General features: G+C 41.8%; 1 protein-coding gene across 4 annotated transcripts in view; it reads right to left on the bottom strand.

Annotated features, from left to right (window-relative positions):
* Positions 1-264: 264 nt before the first annotated feature.
* Positions 265-18041, bottom strand: part of KLHL8 (kelch like family member 8) — a 52448-nt gene continuing 34671 nt past the window's right edge. The window contains exons 5-9 of one of the 4 annotated variants that reach the window (XM_075606028.1): positions 14268-14379; positions 9124-9292; positions 6742-6901; positions 5014-5215; positions 265-4126 (exon numbers count right to left, since the gene is read on the bottom strand). In XM_075606028.1, coding sequence (XP_075462143.1) covers positions 4003-4126; positions 5014-5215; positions 6742-6901; positions 9124-9292; positions 14268-14379 — 767 coding nt within the window. In that variant the 3' untranslated portion in view covers positions 265-4002. Of the gene's footprint in view, positions 4127-4153; positions 4616-5013; positions 5216-6741; positions 6902-9123; positions 9293-14267; positions 14380-18041 lie in introns of those variants that run through there. The other 3 variants (XM_075606036.1, XM_075606008.1, XM_075606019.1) reach the window with 3 other exon arrangements.

Here is an 18041-nt window from a genome sequence, read left to right as displayed (position 1 = left end):
ATACATACAACCGAGACATTTTGTCACACACACAGCTAAAAACCTGACTACTAACACAACCACATTCAAGGAAATATGCCTCTCAAATCCACTAGAGAAAGGCCTTATAACTGCAATATATCAGACAATTGTCCTACCTATACCAGAGCAGGATAAAGCATATATTAGAGCTGGGGTCTCCAAACTCAGTCCTTAAGGGCCGCAAACAAGCCGGCTTTTATGGATATCCCTATTTCAGCACTGACTGAGCCACCTGTGCTGAAACAGGGATATCCATAAAAGCCGGCCTGTTGGAGACCCTTGAAGACTGAGTTTGGAGACCCATGTATTAGACGATGGGTTGAGGAATTGGGAGAACTCCAGGACACCTCCACTTGGCAGGACGTGTGGGAGGCAACATCCTCTATATCCATAATTACTAATATAAAGAAAAGTGCATATAGTGCTACATCAATGCTACATTGACCTCAGACAGATTGCACAAAATGTATGGGAGCGTCTCCCTGAATTGTTTTTGGGGCTGTGAGCAGAGAGGCTCAATGGCACATATCTGGTGGAACTGCCCTATGATAGCGGGCTTTTGAACAGAGATTGCTGGCCAAATAAATAGAGTCCCAAATATAACAACATTGAGATTGAGTCCATGATCAGCCCTACTAAATGAACCCCCATTGAACCTACCATACTATGAGCGTAAGGTTACTTTCCATATTCTGGCAACAACTAGATGCATTATAGCTGCCTTCTGGAAGGGTCCTATGTCAAATATAGCCAAAACAATCAATAGAGTCTGGCTTGCATTACAAAAAACATTACAGCATATTTAACAGACGCTATGCACAAGTTTAGAAATATTTGGTGACCTTAGCTAGACAGAATGGTAGAGCCAGGGTTTGAAGGGCAGGATCTGGAGCTCTAGACTTGGAGCCTAAATGTGGAAATAATTTTGGGGGAATGGCCCAGAGCCTGAGCGTTGTATCGGGCAAAATAATCCGGGAGTGGGTTTTTGATGTTGACCTTGTGGAGAAGATCAAAATGGCACTGCATTATAACAAACAGAAAAAAAAGAAAAGCTGTTAGAAGGATTTAAATGTCACATAATTGTGTTACAGTATGTTACTATGCAACTGACGTGTCTTTTCCTAACCACCCTAAACTCCCACCCATACCATTACCCCCCTCTCTTATTTTTTTGTACACACCAACACCCTCCCTGTTATGAATATTTCAAACTTTTGGAATGATATTCACGATGTAACAAAAGAAATTTAAAAAAAAAAGGCGTTTGAACTTTCAAAAATGAACGATTTCCTCTTATTCAGGTCTTTTGAACATGCATATCTATTCCGCAGACCTAAATAAGGGAAACATTTGTTTTTCATAGGATACAAATAAGTTAATGTTTTTCTTTAAGGTTGATAATTGTTAAGGAAGCCAATTACACTAAGTTGTATGACCGCTTACATGAAACAATCTCTAAGACTGTTTGTACCTAATGACTAAGCTCACAGAACTTAAACGTATTCTTTGTTATTTATGGTCATGTGAGACAAAAAATTACTCTGTGATTTTAAAGTGATTGGTGATATTGTGACCCTTTAAAGGATAAAAATAACCTGATTAGGATGAGGTTTATGCCGCTGTTCTCATGGGATGGCTCAGCACTCCAAACTAGTACAAAACAGAAGAAAAAACAGCGCAAAAATACCTCAGTGTAGTATATTTAAAAATAATATTTTATAACAAAGGTGAGTAGCAGCATGTTCTTGTATAGCGCTGCTAGTTTTACGCAGCACTTTTCAGAGACATTTTGCAGGCACAGGTCCCTGCCCCGTGGAGCTTACAATCTATGTTTTTGGTGCCCCAGGCACAGGGAGATAGTGACTTGATCAAGGTCACAAGGAGCTGACACCGGGAATTGAACCAGGTTCCAAACTCAGTGCCAGGCAGTGTCTTTACTCACTGAGCCACTCCCTCTCCCTTATAGCAGCATGTTCTTGTATAGCGCTGCTAGTTTTACGCAGCACTTTTCAGTGCTAAGAAGGCAATTTGATCGCGAGCTGGTCTCTTTGATCCTGGGTCCCTGCTACCAGAGGAAGGATAGCCATACCTTTACACCGTGTTCCTGGGTTGCAGACACCGCCGAGTGGTAACATGTCCCTAACATGTCATGCTGTTTAATTTTTATCCTGATGTACGTGCAATATTCACCTTTGTTATAAAATATTATTTTTAAATATACTACACTATGTTTTTTTGCGCTGTTTTTTCTTCTGTTTGGTTTAGGGTCATGTAATTATTCTAGCGGACTGTTTGTACTATATATTGTTACTCATCTCATCATGCTATCCTCACTATATCCCTCTTTTAAATGGACAGGTCTTCCCTCTGCAAACTGCATCTCATACATACACCATATACATTAATAGCATGTCAGGAAACAAGGGAAATATACGTAGCACATGTGAAATAAAATAGACTTCAAACTGTCCTGATGCAGTCACTAGGCTTACATTTAACCAACATGGATACTACAATTTGATGGACCACTTTTGTGTTTCCTTAGCTCTGACTATCGTGGGGTTGCCCCTTTGCACTACCTGATGAGTTAATCAGGCAACTCACTATCCTACGCCAAATTTCCATACTCATCATGCATCCTTCAAAGGCCACCTTGCACCCATGCAAGCATAAATTGGACACCCAGCTGCCTTTCTGCATTCAGCACATAGGCATCTTTCAGGGCCCTTGTGCCCATCCACATATTCCTCGGTTTAACTCTACTTTTCATTCTTCACCTTTGAAGTCGGTACTGAGCAGCTCCATACAGGCACACGTTTGATATTTCACTCTCACAAAGCCAATGACCATGTTCTGCACGTATAGCAACCAACTTGATCACATATCAGAAATCCTCACGTGTTGTTCAAAATGGCACATTTGGTAACAAATTGAAAAATCAGATTATGTTTGGATCACACACTTCTATGTTAAATTACTTAATTAAAAATGCTCATCAAAGGTGGTTCATATCATTGTATTTCAATATGTCAAACACATAGGTTAGAAATGCTAAAATGTACTGATATTGTAAGGAAATATAGAACAGCTTTATTTGCTAAAATACAGGGGTGGCATCAGATTCTAAAGCAATCAATGACTTGAAGACAAGCAAATTCCCTTTGTTTTGCTACAGATATGATATTGGCTGGTTATCCACAAAAAACGTGATCTAGCCAGGTTCCTTGAGCATAAGGTTAAGTAACATACATGCATGACCGACACTGCATTCACGTCTTTCATAATGTACTTGGTCTTCAACACACAACACAGATTACAGGCTCTCCGTGTAGTACGCTCACTTGAAAGCATGTTCGACAAACAGAATAGTTGGCTGTGTTCTTTTATATCAACTTCCAAAATCTAAATCACCAACAGTGTAATGTACAGCAATCCACAATGAACAAAAAAAAATAGTCAATAAATATACTTCTCTATATACATATTCAGACCAATACATATGTACAAAAGGACACAAAAATAGTTGTTGTTTTTTCAGCATCAACTGTGCAGCCTCAATGCAAAAAAAACATTTGGCACTTTTTAAATAAATTAAACCAGGTTAAGATTAAGTTGGTTTCTATTAGCATAACAGTGTCACAAATAAGTGAAAAACAAAAACAAAAACTCTCCAGAATTGCTTAAAGTTATTACAAGTCGCACCCACACGTATTATCACATCCACACATTATCAACGGCACAAGTATGGCAAGGGCATCCTTCATATAAACCGTTCAATGCAAAAAAAGGCCTGTTAAGTGCCGCTCTGAAACATAGGGGGTAATGCACTATTGCATGGAAACTCTATTTCAAGTCAATGGGTGCTTCCATGTGAAAGTGCCCCGATCGGCACTATCACAGTTAAATGAATAATCCCCATAGGCTTCAAATCTGTGATCTTGTATTAAGGACCATCTGCTGAGTCCAGTCTGTTTCCATGAGTCACATGCAGTCGACCACATTGCTGGATCCCTGGCCAACGTCTCTAATTTGGCTGCACAGGCAGGCGCAGACGGCAACTCCTGCCCCAGCTCTACAATGAGACACAGATCCGACCAGCTCCCATCTGTTGTTGAAGGGAAGAAAATAATAGATTGAGTCACACAAGCAGATAATCTCACTGATGGCAACAAGCTTCATTAAAGATCATTTTTAGCATCCATTCCAATAGAAGAAATGTTGCATAGCATATGAGGCATTCATAATGTTATCATGTAATTAACATGAAATGGTCTAAAAAGCACAAACCCACTTGCATGAAACTTTGCAACACAGTTAAAGTGAGGCCATTTTTATGGACTTTAATTGGGGCAACCACCAACCCAGTGCTTCCAAAGAGAAGTTTCTAACGTTTGGTACTGCTTTACCCAACCAGTACCAACAGGAGGAAATAGACGTTCCAACATTGGAAGGTTGATGCAAACTTGGCAATACATACGTATTCCGGTCTCCCCTTTAAAGACATCTACAGAAGATCCGTGAGCCAGAGCTTAACAGGTACTCAAGGAAAGCATTTCCACTTACTCACTGGAAGTTTCCTTTAAACATAGACGGCCTAGAAGAATATTAACACTCATGAATACTAATATGACCTGGCAAAGAGTATACCTGCAGTATTCAACTTATTTGAGTTTTTTCATTTAAATATTATAATTAAAAAAAAAAAATTCCCTCAACACATCCTTTTTTGTTACATTGACCGGGTATTGCTCTAAAAGTTAAAAAGGTCTGGTTGTCACCATCACTGATTTTAAGTGGGGTCTTGGAAACAGAACTGCAAAGCCGAGATCCCACTGTAAATGCAAAAATTTAATATTAGCAGGAGTGCTTAACCACAATTAGAATGACTGCAGCATAACCAATGTACACTTACTTCTCTGCAAGAGGTGATTAAAGACATTTTGCAGCACAGTTATGAGTGCTTGTATAATGTGTGTGTAGATGTGCAGTTACCTGTTCATAAGTGGATCATAAGACTCCACCGTGTTTAGATATGCATTGCCATTGTGACCGCCCACCGCATAGATTTTGCCCATTAATGTTGCTATGCCGACACCCCCCCTTGGGGTTGTGAGCTCTGCCACATACTCCCACTTGTTTAAACGAGGATCATAACGTTCTACAGAACTCAGTGGAGAGTTGTCATCAAAGCCCCCTGTGAGGAAACACAAAACACTTAAATAAACAAATCTGCTATAGCAGCAGCAACACAGACGAGCAATGTAAGCTAATCGGGACAGGGACTCCTCTTCCTTAATGTTACTTTTATGTCTAAAGCACTTATTCCCATGATCTGTTATTTATTTGATTACCACATGTATTACTACTGTGAAGCGCTATGTACATTAATGGCGCTATATAAATAAAGACATACAATAGCACAGCAAGGTGATTGCAAGGTACCTTGATGCAAAGTTTGAAGGGGGCCCAAAGCTACAGTACAGTCCTGGGCCGCCTGTTGCCCATCAGTGTTTTAAATACAGCTCAACCCCCTTATAACGCTGTGCTTGGGGTCCAAAGAATCACATCGCGCTATAAGCGGATCACGTTAGAAATAATGTACAATTGTATGCATTGTGCAATAAAGTATTTAAGATACCAATAATCGTATTGTAAAGTATTAATAAATACGAAAATTGGGAGCCACGCTTGCATCGCGTTATAAGCGGATTCGCGTTGTAACCAATCACGTTATAACGGGGCTGAGCTGTACTTGCTTCTCTACAGTTCTTGTTTACATTGCTGTGGGTTTAAGTGCTTCCTATATTTTGGTGTCTTGAGCCGTTACAGGAATAAAAAAATAAATAAATAAAACTTCAATGCTTTGCTCGATGAAGTGTTTCTACACTGTGGGCTACTCAGTTCCTGAATTTCTTATTAAACGTTGCGATTTTCATGTGGGCATCCGATCAGGTTTCTTGTAAAATGTCATGCCTTCATTTGCAGCAAAGCAGAAAATTGTGCGAGAGAGTAAATGACCATGAGACAAGATGACACTAATATTAAATAGATAATAGTGTTTGGAAAGAGAGAGGAAGGGAAGCATATATGGTTAATGCTGTGGTAAGGCGACATATCTATTTACAAAGCATTGCGTATTTTTTGGCAATGCGAGGAAGATCTTGGTTGCAGCGACAAAAAAAATGGTGATTAAGAAAGTGTTACTCAAACTTTACAGAGTAGATCTCAAAACAAAGGTAACGACTGCAACTGCCGAATAAGGAGATGAACATGTTAAAAGCCTGGATAGCTCGATTGGTTTTGCTGCATAGGCAGTGACTAGAGAGATTGCATTAGAAACGTGAGAGACAGAGTTTTAGAGCTCGCTTCTTGGGCTACTGGTGTACGGCTTTGTGGTAACTTCCATCATCTAATGATAACACATAATAAAAGCAAAAGAAACAAAAATAGTAGTCTTTGTTTTACAGGCCTAAAGCAAATCAGATCCAGATGAAGATTCTGGGTAGGTCAGAAACATTTACACAACAAAAACACGGCATTTTAATTTTGATGAACAAACTGATGGACAACCTAATTACTTGCAAAATACATAAGCGAGGAACTAATTCCCTTATGAATATGAAATGAATGGGTGAGAGCTGGGGTCGAAGACATACCAAGGTTAAACAGATGTACAGTAGCGTTGGCCTTATTAAAACAGCTGTTTTAACCTGCACTCACCCACTACATATAAGCAGCCGTGGAGTTCACTAACTCCATTACCAGCCCTCCGTTGGCCCATCTCCTTGACGTCTACCCATTTGTCCAGATGTGGGTCATATCTCTCCACACTCGAGAGAGAAGCTACTCCATCATTCCCTCCCACAGCATACACATGGTTCTGAAAAATACACAAGCAAAACAGACAATGATCTTGCATTTCCACACTGACCTCTAAATACTTCAGAACAGAAGCAGACAGCAGCTGTTCTCAAATACCAAATGGTAGGAAGAAAAATAAACCCGGACAACAAATGCATCCAATAGCTGTTTGTGTGTCACATTTGTACAGAATTAAAACAGATTAATGTATACTACAATTGCATGGTAAAAAAAAAAAGTCAGAGCAAAACAAAATTATTTCAATAGAAGTTGCGTTGAGTTTCAAACACTTCCTTTTGGTTGCATATGGTTTGATTTCCAACCCCCCCCCCCACACCCCTCCTCCCAAGACTCATACTTCGCATAGTAGTCAATTTTAAAGCTATCTTGGCTAACCTGTATTTAAATTCAATTTTAGCAACTCTGTTTTGCAATATTTGATATTTCCTTTGGATGCTTGGGAAAACGATCCCTTTAGGTGGTCCAAATATCTCAATTATTTTCAGATTTGGGGGAAATAAACACATACAATCCCTGCAAGCTCTAACCCCAACTGCATATATACACACCTGATATCACCCATGCAGCCTGCCATCTCTTCCCCTGTAAATGGTGTTAACCTTCTGATTTAATACTGATTAACATTAAAACTCACCCCACAAGTTAAGCATCCCAACAGCCTGCACTCATAGTTACTGTCCCACACTCAGCCACTCCTACCACCCACTGTGGCCAAGCACTGCCATACAGCACTTATTCCCTCACCTGCTGTCTCTGTAAGTCTCCCACCATACCTCTTAGATTGTAAGCTTTTCGGGGCAGGGATTTCCTTTCCTATTGTCTGATTTTGCTGCGCTTATTGTATTATTATAATTCCCTGTACTGTATTCTTTGTGAAGCGCTGAGTACACTTTTGGCGCTATATAAATAAAGACATACAATACAATATATCATATTATTATATTCATATATATTCAAAAGAAGTGCTGTTGGGTGTCACCAAATGTATACAATAAAAGACAAACATTCCCATTGCTACATCCAATATGACAAAAAATATATAGTTCAATGCTTAACGGTTTGTCTTCTCATAAGGATCATTTAGTTAAACTCTTTGGCCAAAACGTTACAAGCCTGCAGCCTCGCCAAGGCATGACCCCATTGCAGGTTTTGGCCAAAGAGTTTAACTAAATGACCCTTATGAGAAGACAAACCGTTAAGCATTGAACTATGTATTACATGTCATATTGGATGTAGCAATGGGAATGTTTGTCGTTTGGGGGAAATAAAGTAAAAACCACAGAATACATTTTTAGTACATTTCTAAGATGACGAAAACAGTTTTCTATAATGTACTGTAGGTCCAGACCCCGGAACTCTAGGTATTTTTCAGTATAAACCTTGAGCATTTATAATTCAATTAAAAAGAGCTTGTGATTACATGTGCTGTTTGAAAACGTATTTTCTGTTGGAGAATAATTATTTGCATTTGCTCCTGTGTGCACACACACACACACACACACACACACACACACACACACACACACACACACACACACACACACACACACACACACACACACACACACACACACACACACACACACACACACACACACACACACACACACACGGAAAGAAGTGGGGGAGAGAGTGGAGGGATGTGGAGAGTGGAGGGATGTGTGGGAGGAGGAGAGAATGGAGGGATAGGGAAGAGAGAATGGTGGAGTGTGTGTGTCTGAGAAAGGGGGGGAGGGAGGGTGGCGGGCTGAGACAGAAAGGGAAGGGGCACAGTTGCTGATGTAAATTGTTTTATACATATTTTTTTAAATGCGTCGCAGTTTTTACTTTTGAAAATCTGGTCACCCTATAGAAATAATCATTTACACAAGAGTTCATACTATTTGCTGGTAGAAAACCAACAATATTGATGAATGCTTTAAAAAAATAAAATAAAAAAAAAAGAGCGTAATTGAGTTAGCCTACAAACGTGTCACCTTGGGCACTTCATTTTATTTCCCCAAGGCTTACAGGTGGGCATCAAAATGAGATTTTAACAAGCTTCATAGGAAAGGGTCTCTGTACAGGGCTGTCTTCATTGAAATGCCACACAACGTGTGTGTTTACTGTATGTTGTTACTTCACAAAGGAATGTTGCACTTGAATTCATGGAAAACAGGAAACGTGTCCATCTGCTTCCATGCTTGCCTTGTGAAGCCAAAATACGATGAAATAACTTACCACAAGAGCAACTGAGCCGACCCCCCCGCGGGGAGTGATCATCGGTGTGACAGCACTCCACTGGTCACATTCAATGTCATATCGTTCAACATCATTGAAGCAGGTGTTATCATCCAAACCTCCAATAGCGTATATCGGACCACCAAGAGACGACAGGGCAATTCCCCTCCTATTCAAAATGAAAGGGATTTAAATTTTTTTTTGAATATGTATACAACTTGCCTTCATGTTGACTTGATAAAAACCGAGTTACCATCAACGGAGTTTTAGTGATTGCCGTCCTCTGTACTTTCATGGGACTATTCATTCATTCGGCATTTATTCTTTCATAAATCAAGTCCTGATTTTAGTACCATAACAGTCCCATATAGTGTTTTTTATTGCATTGTTCTGCATTGTTACCTTGATAAATAACCTTCCTGGTCACTAATATGATGTACAGTTATTTCGTGAAACAATACAGCAATCTTTGGAGGAAAAGGTGATAAAATCAATGTCACACCATTATTATCTCTGAATTGCCCCCAATTTTGTGCGACCATTGAGTTAAGATTGTTACAAAGTTGCCATCACAATAGCTTCTGGGGAAGCAGTGCAATGTTGAGAAAGATAAAATAAGGTGGTAGTTGGGTAAGCTCCCTTTCCTTTCAGTGCTGAAGGGGTCCTAAAATTTCTATTAGAATATGTTGTGAGCTCAGTGGTCCTTATCTGCAGTCACCTTCTATATTTCTATGTTTGATTGTGGAAAGTTCTCATAAGGGCAGCCTGCAAAGGGTCTTTGTTCACAGCTATAAAATAGCAATGTGGTTCGTGCAGTGTATTATTATTATTATTATTATTATATCATAGTGCTCCATTGTCCTTTCACCAGTATACAGAAATCAGCACTGTGAATGACTGCTGGCATAAGCAGTTTTACTTGTTACAAGCAGTTCATCTAGGATGCGATCTTACTTAGGCCTGGGACATAGTAAAGAATTTGGTGCTGTTCCTTGCTGCCGCTCGCTCTACCAGGAGCTTTTTGCTGTCCTGGCAGAGGAGACAGCAAGCGCGCTTGGGAGGCGGGTATCACTGTGTGTGTGTGTCACTTGGTAGCTGTCAGTGTGTGTGTATATGTGTGTGTGTGTATATTATATAATATTTTAAAAATTATTGTGCAACTTTGTTAAATATATTCACACACATACACACATACATAAATCACACACACAGTGACAAACACACACAGTGACACACACAAACACAGTGACACACACACACACACACACACCTCTGTGCTGCTTCTACTCTGTCTGGTCAGCCCGCCTCAGCGACGCTGATTTTACTCTGTGCTAGGCCTTAAGGTCGAGGCAGGAGGAGAAATCTGTAATGCTATTTATTAGTAATTTGCATTACAAAGGTCATTACAGTGTTCCAGCAAATACATGTCTTTCAGATTGCCATTGGGGTGGGAGGGTTTGTAACAAACTCACAACAATCATTAAATCTGAAGCTTTCAGTCAGATGCATGTGGTCTTTTTAGGCAACTCACATTGACAACTGCCCAAATAGCTTGCACTCCAAATTGTAAAGCAGGAAGGTAAAGTATTTTTGTATATGAAAGATAAACCAATGATTTTCAGTGTATAATTACCAATGTAAGACCAATTTCTTTTAACAGGTCCCTCTTGAAAATCCTCACGGTGGAAGCAGAGAAACCTATTTGGCTCTGAAAATGTCATTTGCTGTTCATTGTGACAAGACATGTCAAATGTTTTCTCCGTTAGTTTAGTCCAGGTTTGCGTGAATGTATTGAGAAATGTGCACAAAAGGCATGGTCTGTGATTTGTTTTAACATTAAAAAAAACGTAACATTGATTTGTTTAACAGTCTTGGAATCTTCATGCAACATTACACACATCCTGTGAAGTTTGCTCCAGCAGGTTCTCAAATTTGGGGATGGCATTTGATCCCCAACTAAAGATTGGTATTTTCCAATTTTTATTTATTTAAATTTGCCATTTCCAGGACTTTGTCTGAAGTAGAAAACATCCCAAATTCTCTAGTTTTGGAACTACAAGCAAATGTTTAAAATGTCCTTGTTGTGCCTGAACACTGCATCCACTACAGAGCTGGATCTGCACCATGGGCGTCCGCAGAAATTTTTTCAGGGGGGGGGCATAATTTTAACGGCCAGTGCCCGGCGTGAAAGTGGTGGTGAGTGCACCGTGGCGAGCGAGCACGACCAGCATAAGGGGGGTTTCTCCCCCCCCCTTACCCCCCCCCCGAGAAAATTTTTAAAAAAAAGTGGGCAAATGGTGCATTTTCAAGCAAATTTGAGAAAGCTTGAAGGTTAATAAAGCAATATTAAATATTAAAAAAACACCATTGCATGCAGTTGCACCACATTATTCATACACACACTCTCCCCCCCCTCTGCATCTCCCATCTCTCTCCCCCCCTGCATCTCCCATCTCTCCCCCCCCCTGCATCTCCCATCTCTCCCCCCCTCTGCATCTCCCATCTCTCTCCCCCCCTCTGCATCTCCCATCTCTCTCCCCCCCCTGCATCTCCCACCTCTCCCCCCCCCTGCATCTCCCCCCCCTCTGCATCTCCCATCTCTCTCCCCCCCTGCATCTCCCATCTCTCTCCCCCCCTGCATCTCCCATCTCTCCCCCCCCTGCATCTCCCATCTCTCCCCCCCTCTGCATCTCCCATCTCTCCCCCCCTCTGCATCTCCCATCTCCCCCCCCCTCTGCATCTCCCATCTCTCCCCCCCTCTGCATCTCCCATCTCTCCCCCCCCTGCATCTCCCATCTCTCTCCCCCCCTGCATCTCCCACCTCTCCCCCCCCTCTGCATCTCCCATCTCTCTCCCCCCCTGCATCTCCCATCTCTCCCCCCCCTGCATCTCCCATCTCTCCCCCCCCCTGCATCTCCCATCTCTCAATCTCCCTCGCCCCCCCCCCCCAAGCTTCTTTGCCCCCCCAACCTCCCCCCATCCCCAATCTCCCTCGCCCCCCCCCAAGCTTCTTTGCCAAATTGCCCCCCCAATCTCAGTCTCTCCCCCGCATCTCCATGCCATCTCTCCCTGGTCCCACGTGTCCCACTCCCTACCTTATGCGATAATGCGGCCACACTGCCGTCTGCCGGGGTGCAGGAGGGAGCAGGGCCAGAGGGAGAGTCTGGGTGCCGGTCCGGATGGGGAGTTACAGCGGTCAGCGCGGGAGAGCACGTGGCGGCCCCCACCCCTGCGTGACTGCTGCAGCTAGCCCCGCCTCCCATCCAATCCCGGGCCGCGGCTCAGCTGCCTCTTCCTCCCTCAGCATATTTTATTAAATTAATGCTGCGACTGCGAGGATCCAGGGGGGGGAAAGCGCCCCCCCTTGCGGACGCCCATGATCTGCACTATGTTAAAATAAGTTTGTGGTGGGCAGTTACTGGTCCAGCAGTCAGAAATACTGTACTATACTGTTATGGCTTATTATTACTACATCTTGAAGTGCATATACCAGAGGTCCTCACACCTGTACCCGGGACCCCGATTTTGTTGACATATTAGTTATTCTTAAAACCTGGCGTGGTTGGTGGTCTCTGGGGTGAAATGTAACAATGCCTGGCTTAACTATAAATTTACCACAATCTTACTAATGGGATAGTCTGGTTCTAACAATTATTTCAGACATTTGTTTGGAGAAGTAAATATAAATGAAGTGAGATTACATTGGGATAAAAAGGTACAGCCCCCTCAAAAAAATGACCCATCTTTGAAGTGAGCTCAAGGTGATGTCCGTTTATATAAATCTTTTAAACTTTACTTATGTTACGTCTTCTTTAAAAAGGCCAAAAGCCTGCTGTAGAGTTTCACATGGCTCCTGCTGCTGCTACCTGATTTGCTTCATCCCACTGGCAGCTCATCGCCGTTTTCCATACAGATTTCAAACAATCTTATCAGAGAAACGGTTTTATCGTCAGCTTGTTAGATCAGACATGTTGAACACCAGTGATGTTGCAAAATAGCAGAGGCTTAGCAGCCAGGCTAGTTTCAGTTTTAGGCTACAGATTATTTTTATTAATGTACAAATCAGTGAGCAGTGGTAAAAACACGGCTGTACAGTATGGTGCAGAAATATAATACAATATAAAACTAGCATTTGGAATGGCACCTTTAAACATGCAATCCCCTTTTGCCTGAACCTCAGCATGGTCTTCTTTATCAAAAATCCAAGTTTACCTTTTCGGTCACGGCCCTCGCTGGATGACTTGGAGAGAACAAAGTGGCCAGAGACTGTGTTACAGCAAAGTCGTCACTTTCAGAGCAAAGAACTATTATTCTCAACAGACCCATGCGTTTCAAGGTAGGAGACGTCGGAATCAGCGCGGTGGTCAGAAATCAGAATTTTTTTGCAACTAAAAGATCTTTTCTACCAAGACCACCCTGTGAAAGAATAGGGCAGCGGTGGCCAACTCCAGTCATCAAGGGCCACCACCAAGTCAGGTTTTCAGGATATCCCTGCTTCAGCACAGGTTTCTTAATCATGGCTGATTGAGTCACCTGTGCTGAAGCAAGGATATCCTGAAAATCTGACCTGTTGGTAGCTCTTGAGGACAGGCATTGGCCACCACTGGTTGGGCATCGCATCTTTAGTGACTGGCCATGTGCATGACCGTTATGGATTGTCTTGTTCTTTTTACCTAAAAGAGCAAGTTTATTGATGGCTGAGACACGTATATTATATTTAGCAATGCAGTTTTTATTTAATGTTTACATTTTATTTAATTATCCTTTAACGGGGCAGAGTAACTGTATGTCGTGGGGAACACTGACTTCAATCATATTTGACCAATGATGGCACCATAATCATTTTGCAAACAAAGGAACAAAGTTAAGCAAACAATTTTGATGACTAGCAAACAGATCTCATTGCCAATCTGCGTTAGTTACAAAGTATAAACACCATCCAAAATGTTGTTTACCATGGCAATGTTAAAAATATTGAAAATAAAAGATACAGAAACACCACACACAAAAGCTGCAATGCATCAGCTCTAATATTACAGTACATGGCATGGGAGCTCAAATAAAGGGATATATCCCATGAATGCAAAACAGTAACGGTTATGTGTGTGTGTGAGCCCTCAACTGTTAACAAATCAGTACACTACCTCTTTGTATTCATTGACGCTTTCATCATCCATTTATTAGTGAGGGGATCAAACAGCTCCATGCTGCCCAAATGTTCATTTCCATCATGCCCGCCAACAGCAAAGACTTTACCTGAAAAAGATGCAAAGTATAAGGTTATTTATTGTTAAAAATGCAGTCCCTGCTCGGAATGTCACGTGTACGAATGACGGAGATTTGTTTAAGGGGTAACTTCTGGGTGATTGATGCATCATCCTCCAAAATCCAACACCGACACATACAGTATATATTTTTTGTAAACACGGTGAGCCAATACTTTGTAGTTCTCTTATTCTCCCATCAATCTACTGTGTGTCGGTGAATACAAGAATGCCGATTATCTATATTGCATCAGACTGTAGTCTCCTCCTCTCACATAAGGCTAATTGGTCTTTTTGGAGACAAACAAATCATGGCCTCATGTAGGGTAACCAGATTTGTCCAGATATGTCACGCATCTGCAGTCAGCGCTCACTGACCGCGCATGCGCAAAGAGCTCTTGCAGACCCCGCATGCGCGATCGGCACTTGCCGGCTGCTCATACGCATGCGTGATTGGCGTTTGGCGGCCGCACATGAGCATAAGTGACTGACAAACGCTGATCGTGCATGCGCACGAGCAGCCAGCAAGTGCCGACCATGCATGCTCGGCCAACGGGATAGAAAAGTGAAACAGCACCCCAAAAAGTCGAGATAGAGCCCTAAAAACCGAGCTGTCCCGGCTTAACTGGGACTTCTGGTCATCTTAGATCTCATGTGACATCCCAGAAATCTAGGTAGGAAGTGATGAGCTAGGGGGTATGTTTTACACTGAACCGATCTGTACTTACTTTTACAGTAAGAACGGGATAAAATCAAGGAGGAAAAGCCTAGTGATCATGACACTGAAGCAAGCAAACCGGGGTTTGAATCCCAATTTCAACTTCTTGTGACCTACAGGAAGTCATTTTAGGACATTGTGACAAGCAACAAATTTAGATGGTAAATTAAATGGGAGACCTGTGCCTGAAAAATCTGTCTCAGAAGAGCGATTATTAATAATATTATTGAAAGATTCACATATAGGGTTTCATTACCGAAATACATTACTTGAAACAATATTTATTAAAGTGTTCAGTTTTTTGGAGCTAGGGCTTTTTTGTTGGAACTACACGAACTGGAGTTACTATAAATGTATTTGGTGGGGAGGAAATAAATAGTTTTGGGTGTCCTCTAGTCGTTGGACCCATACGTCTGAGGTAGTTTAACTTTGTGGAAAAATGGTTACTCCTACCTATCTCAGATTTTGATTTGAGGCATATTTGGCATCAGAAACCATGAGGTTTCTAGAATAGGAAAGATAGCTGCCCCTTTTCCTCAGCAAGATCTGCCTGATGGTCTAGTTCAAAATGTAATTTAAAAAGACTTGGACCAGAAAGTGAGTAGCCTGGATTATTTGTAGAACTTAATAAAAAAAATTTTTAAAAATAAAGAATGCTGCAATTCTACTAGTCTTGAAGGTTCCCCTGCAGTGGAGGAGCCACTAGGAGTCATCTGCCACTTTTTGGATGTGCCTTTTTAACTCCTATTTGTTGTGAGTAGGATTCTGGTTTTTGTAAACCGGACCAGCAGCGCGACGCAGCTCATGTAATTTTAGACCGACATTGTCTCTTTTATATTTTAATAAATTAGCTTAACTAATTATTTCAGCAGTGTTTTGATTGTTCATTGTTAGTGTGTTAGGCTGCGGACATGGTAACTTCAGCCGTGCGGAGGCTGAGGGAAAGCGAGTGCTTTCCCTGGCCATGGTATGCGTGCCGTCCGTGGGTGTCTAGGGGCGCGCCAGTGACGTCACGGAGCTGGTTTCGCCCTCATTGGGCAAACCGCTCACGTGACCAGCCTGTCGCGCCAAGAAATCAGTTTCAACGGATTTCTAGTGCAACGCGCGCCCGCACGCCACAGACGCAAACACTGCCTTAAGGTAGTCTCCGAGGCCTTAGTCTTGTCCTAGTTTGTTATGTTGTTTATGCAGCAGTACACGCTATGATTGTTCCTTGTGTTTAATTCCACATGTCCTGAGAAAACTTCTTCGTGGACTATTCAAGTGGATCCGGATGTTCCAGATTGGAATTTTGTAACAAGGTTTCATAGTACCTTATATTTGCATTTATTGGACTTTGAGGCGTCGGTTTGAATTTGTTGTATGTATGTATGTTTTTCTGGTCTTGTACTGTCAGTTTCAGATCAGGCAGCTTTGCTTATATGTATAAGTAATCTGTACATTTTTTGATTATATTTAGTCACTAGTGGTCACCACACATATTGTTTGTAAGCAGTAGCACTTCCAGCACTATGTAAGATCATTTCAGTACACTTGCATATTTGGAGTGTTCATGGTAGAGGGGGCTAAAAAGGAGAACATTAGGGTAACAAAGGCTCCTGGTCTGAAGGGATGTACTAGGAATGAGTGCCCTGTGGATAAAGAGGTGGGACACAGGGCTGGGTAAAGGGGAAACATGGCAGGCAGCAACATAATCACATTTAAAATAAGGAGCAAAAAAAAAAAAAATTAAATTCAATAGAAATAAACAAATTGGTATGTTCAGGGAGAGAAGCCTGTTCTACATTGAAGGCAATGCTCGAATTTAAACCCCGAATACAATTAGGTATGAGTACCCAGGTTAGAAGGACAACGAAAAGGGGAGAACGTTTATATGAAGCTGAAGTAACAGTTTCACAGATTCTGTGGACAGGACAGAGTGGTTGCTTGCTTGGGGGGAGGGTGTGTATAAGATATGAAAAATAAATATTTTGGGAAAGGTGATAAATAAAAAGACAAAATCCCCTCAAGCATGGGGAACAGCTACTCAGGAAATACCAAAAATCAGATTGAACTGTTTGGGACAGGGGGTACAGAAAAGGAGAAATCTTGAATAGAATATAGAATTGCCTTCTATCCGCGCTAATTGTAAGCCCGGGAGAAAGCAGCCAGCAAGAAAAAGTCCACAGAAAGAGAACGCTATAGTTCTTTAACCAGATGTGAGAGATGGTCTTATAGTTCGATCGTCAGTTGAGGAGTTCAAAGTCACTTCACGGAGGAGATTGACGAGCTTATTCGCATTTGCAGAATTGAGATCTCCCAATAAACCAGCCCAATTTCACATTCCGGGGAGGAAGAAGGGCTGCTCCTCGGGGATCCAGAGCTCTGCCAGGGAGGCATGAATGAATCCGCTTCTCCCAGAGACCTCAGGCTGGCTTGTACTTCTCACATCCTGCAATTGTAACAAATTTCCACCTATAGTGGATTTGACGTTAGTCTGGCCAGTGTTGCTGGTGCCAAGTCATTAAAGATTTTGAGATCTGACACACAAAGATTTCCTTGTAGCTGCAAAATATGTTGGGCGGAGATCTCGGGGACTAGGGCAGAGAAAAGGCGAGAGATATAGTCCTAGATTTGCTCTGGGGTTACATTTTAAGGTACTGCTCTGAATTTCTGTATGAAGGTACTGCATTTTGGTTACTGAATCCTTTGGAAACTCAGTGACAATCTACGTTTTAATGCAAAAATATGCATTATCAGTAGGTAAAATTAAGCTTTCTTCATCTGTAGCCGTGATCTACAGATCATGTGCTAAATCATTAATCTCAAAAAAAATAAAAAAAAAAATGTTAAGTTCTTGACCCTTGCCTTTAAGGCTGTCCAGTTTGACCCCCCTAACATTCAGAACTCCCTATTAACAGCCCCAATCGTGCCCGTAGATCTGCCATCGCCCCTCA

This window comes from Ascaphus truei, chromosome 1 (genome assembly GCF_040206685.1).
Source record: "Ascaphus truei isolate aAscTru1 chromosome 1, aAscTru1.hap1, whole genome shotgun sequence".
Lineage (NCBI taxonomy): Eukaryota > Metazoa > Chordata > Amphibia > Anura > Ascaphidae > Ascaphus > Ascaphus truei.
This window is presented reverse-complemented; position numbering and strand designations above follow the sequence as displayed.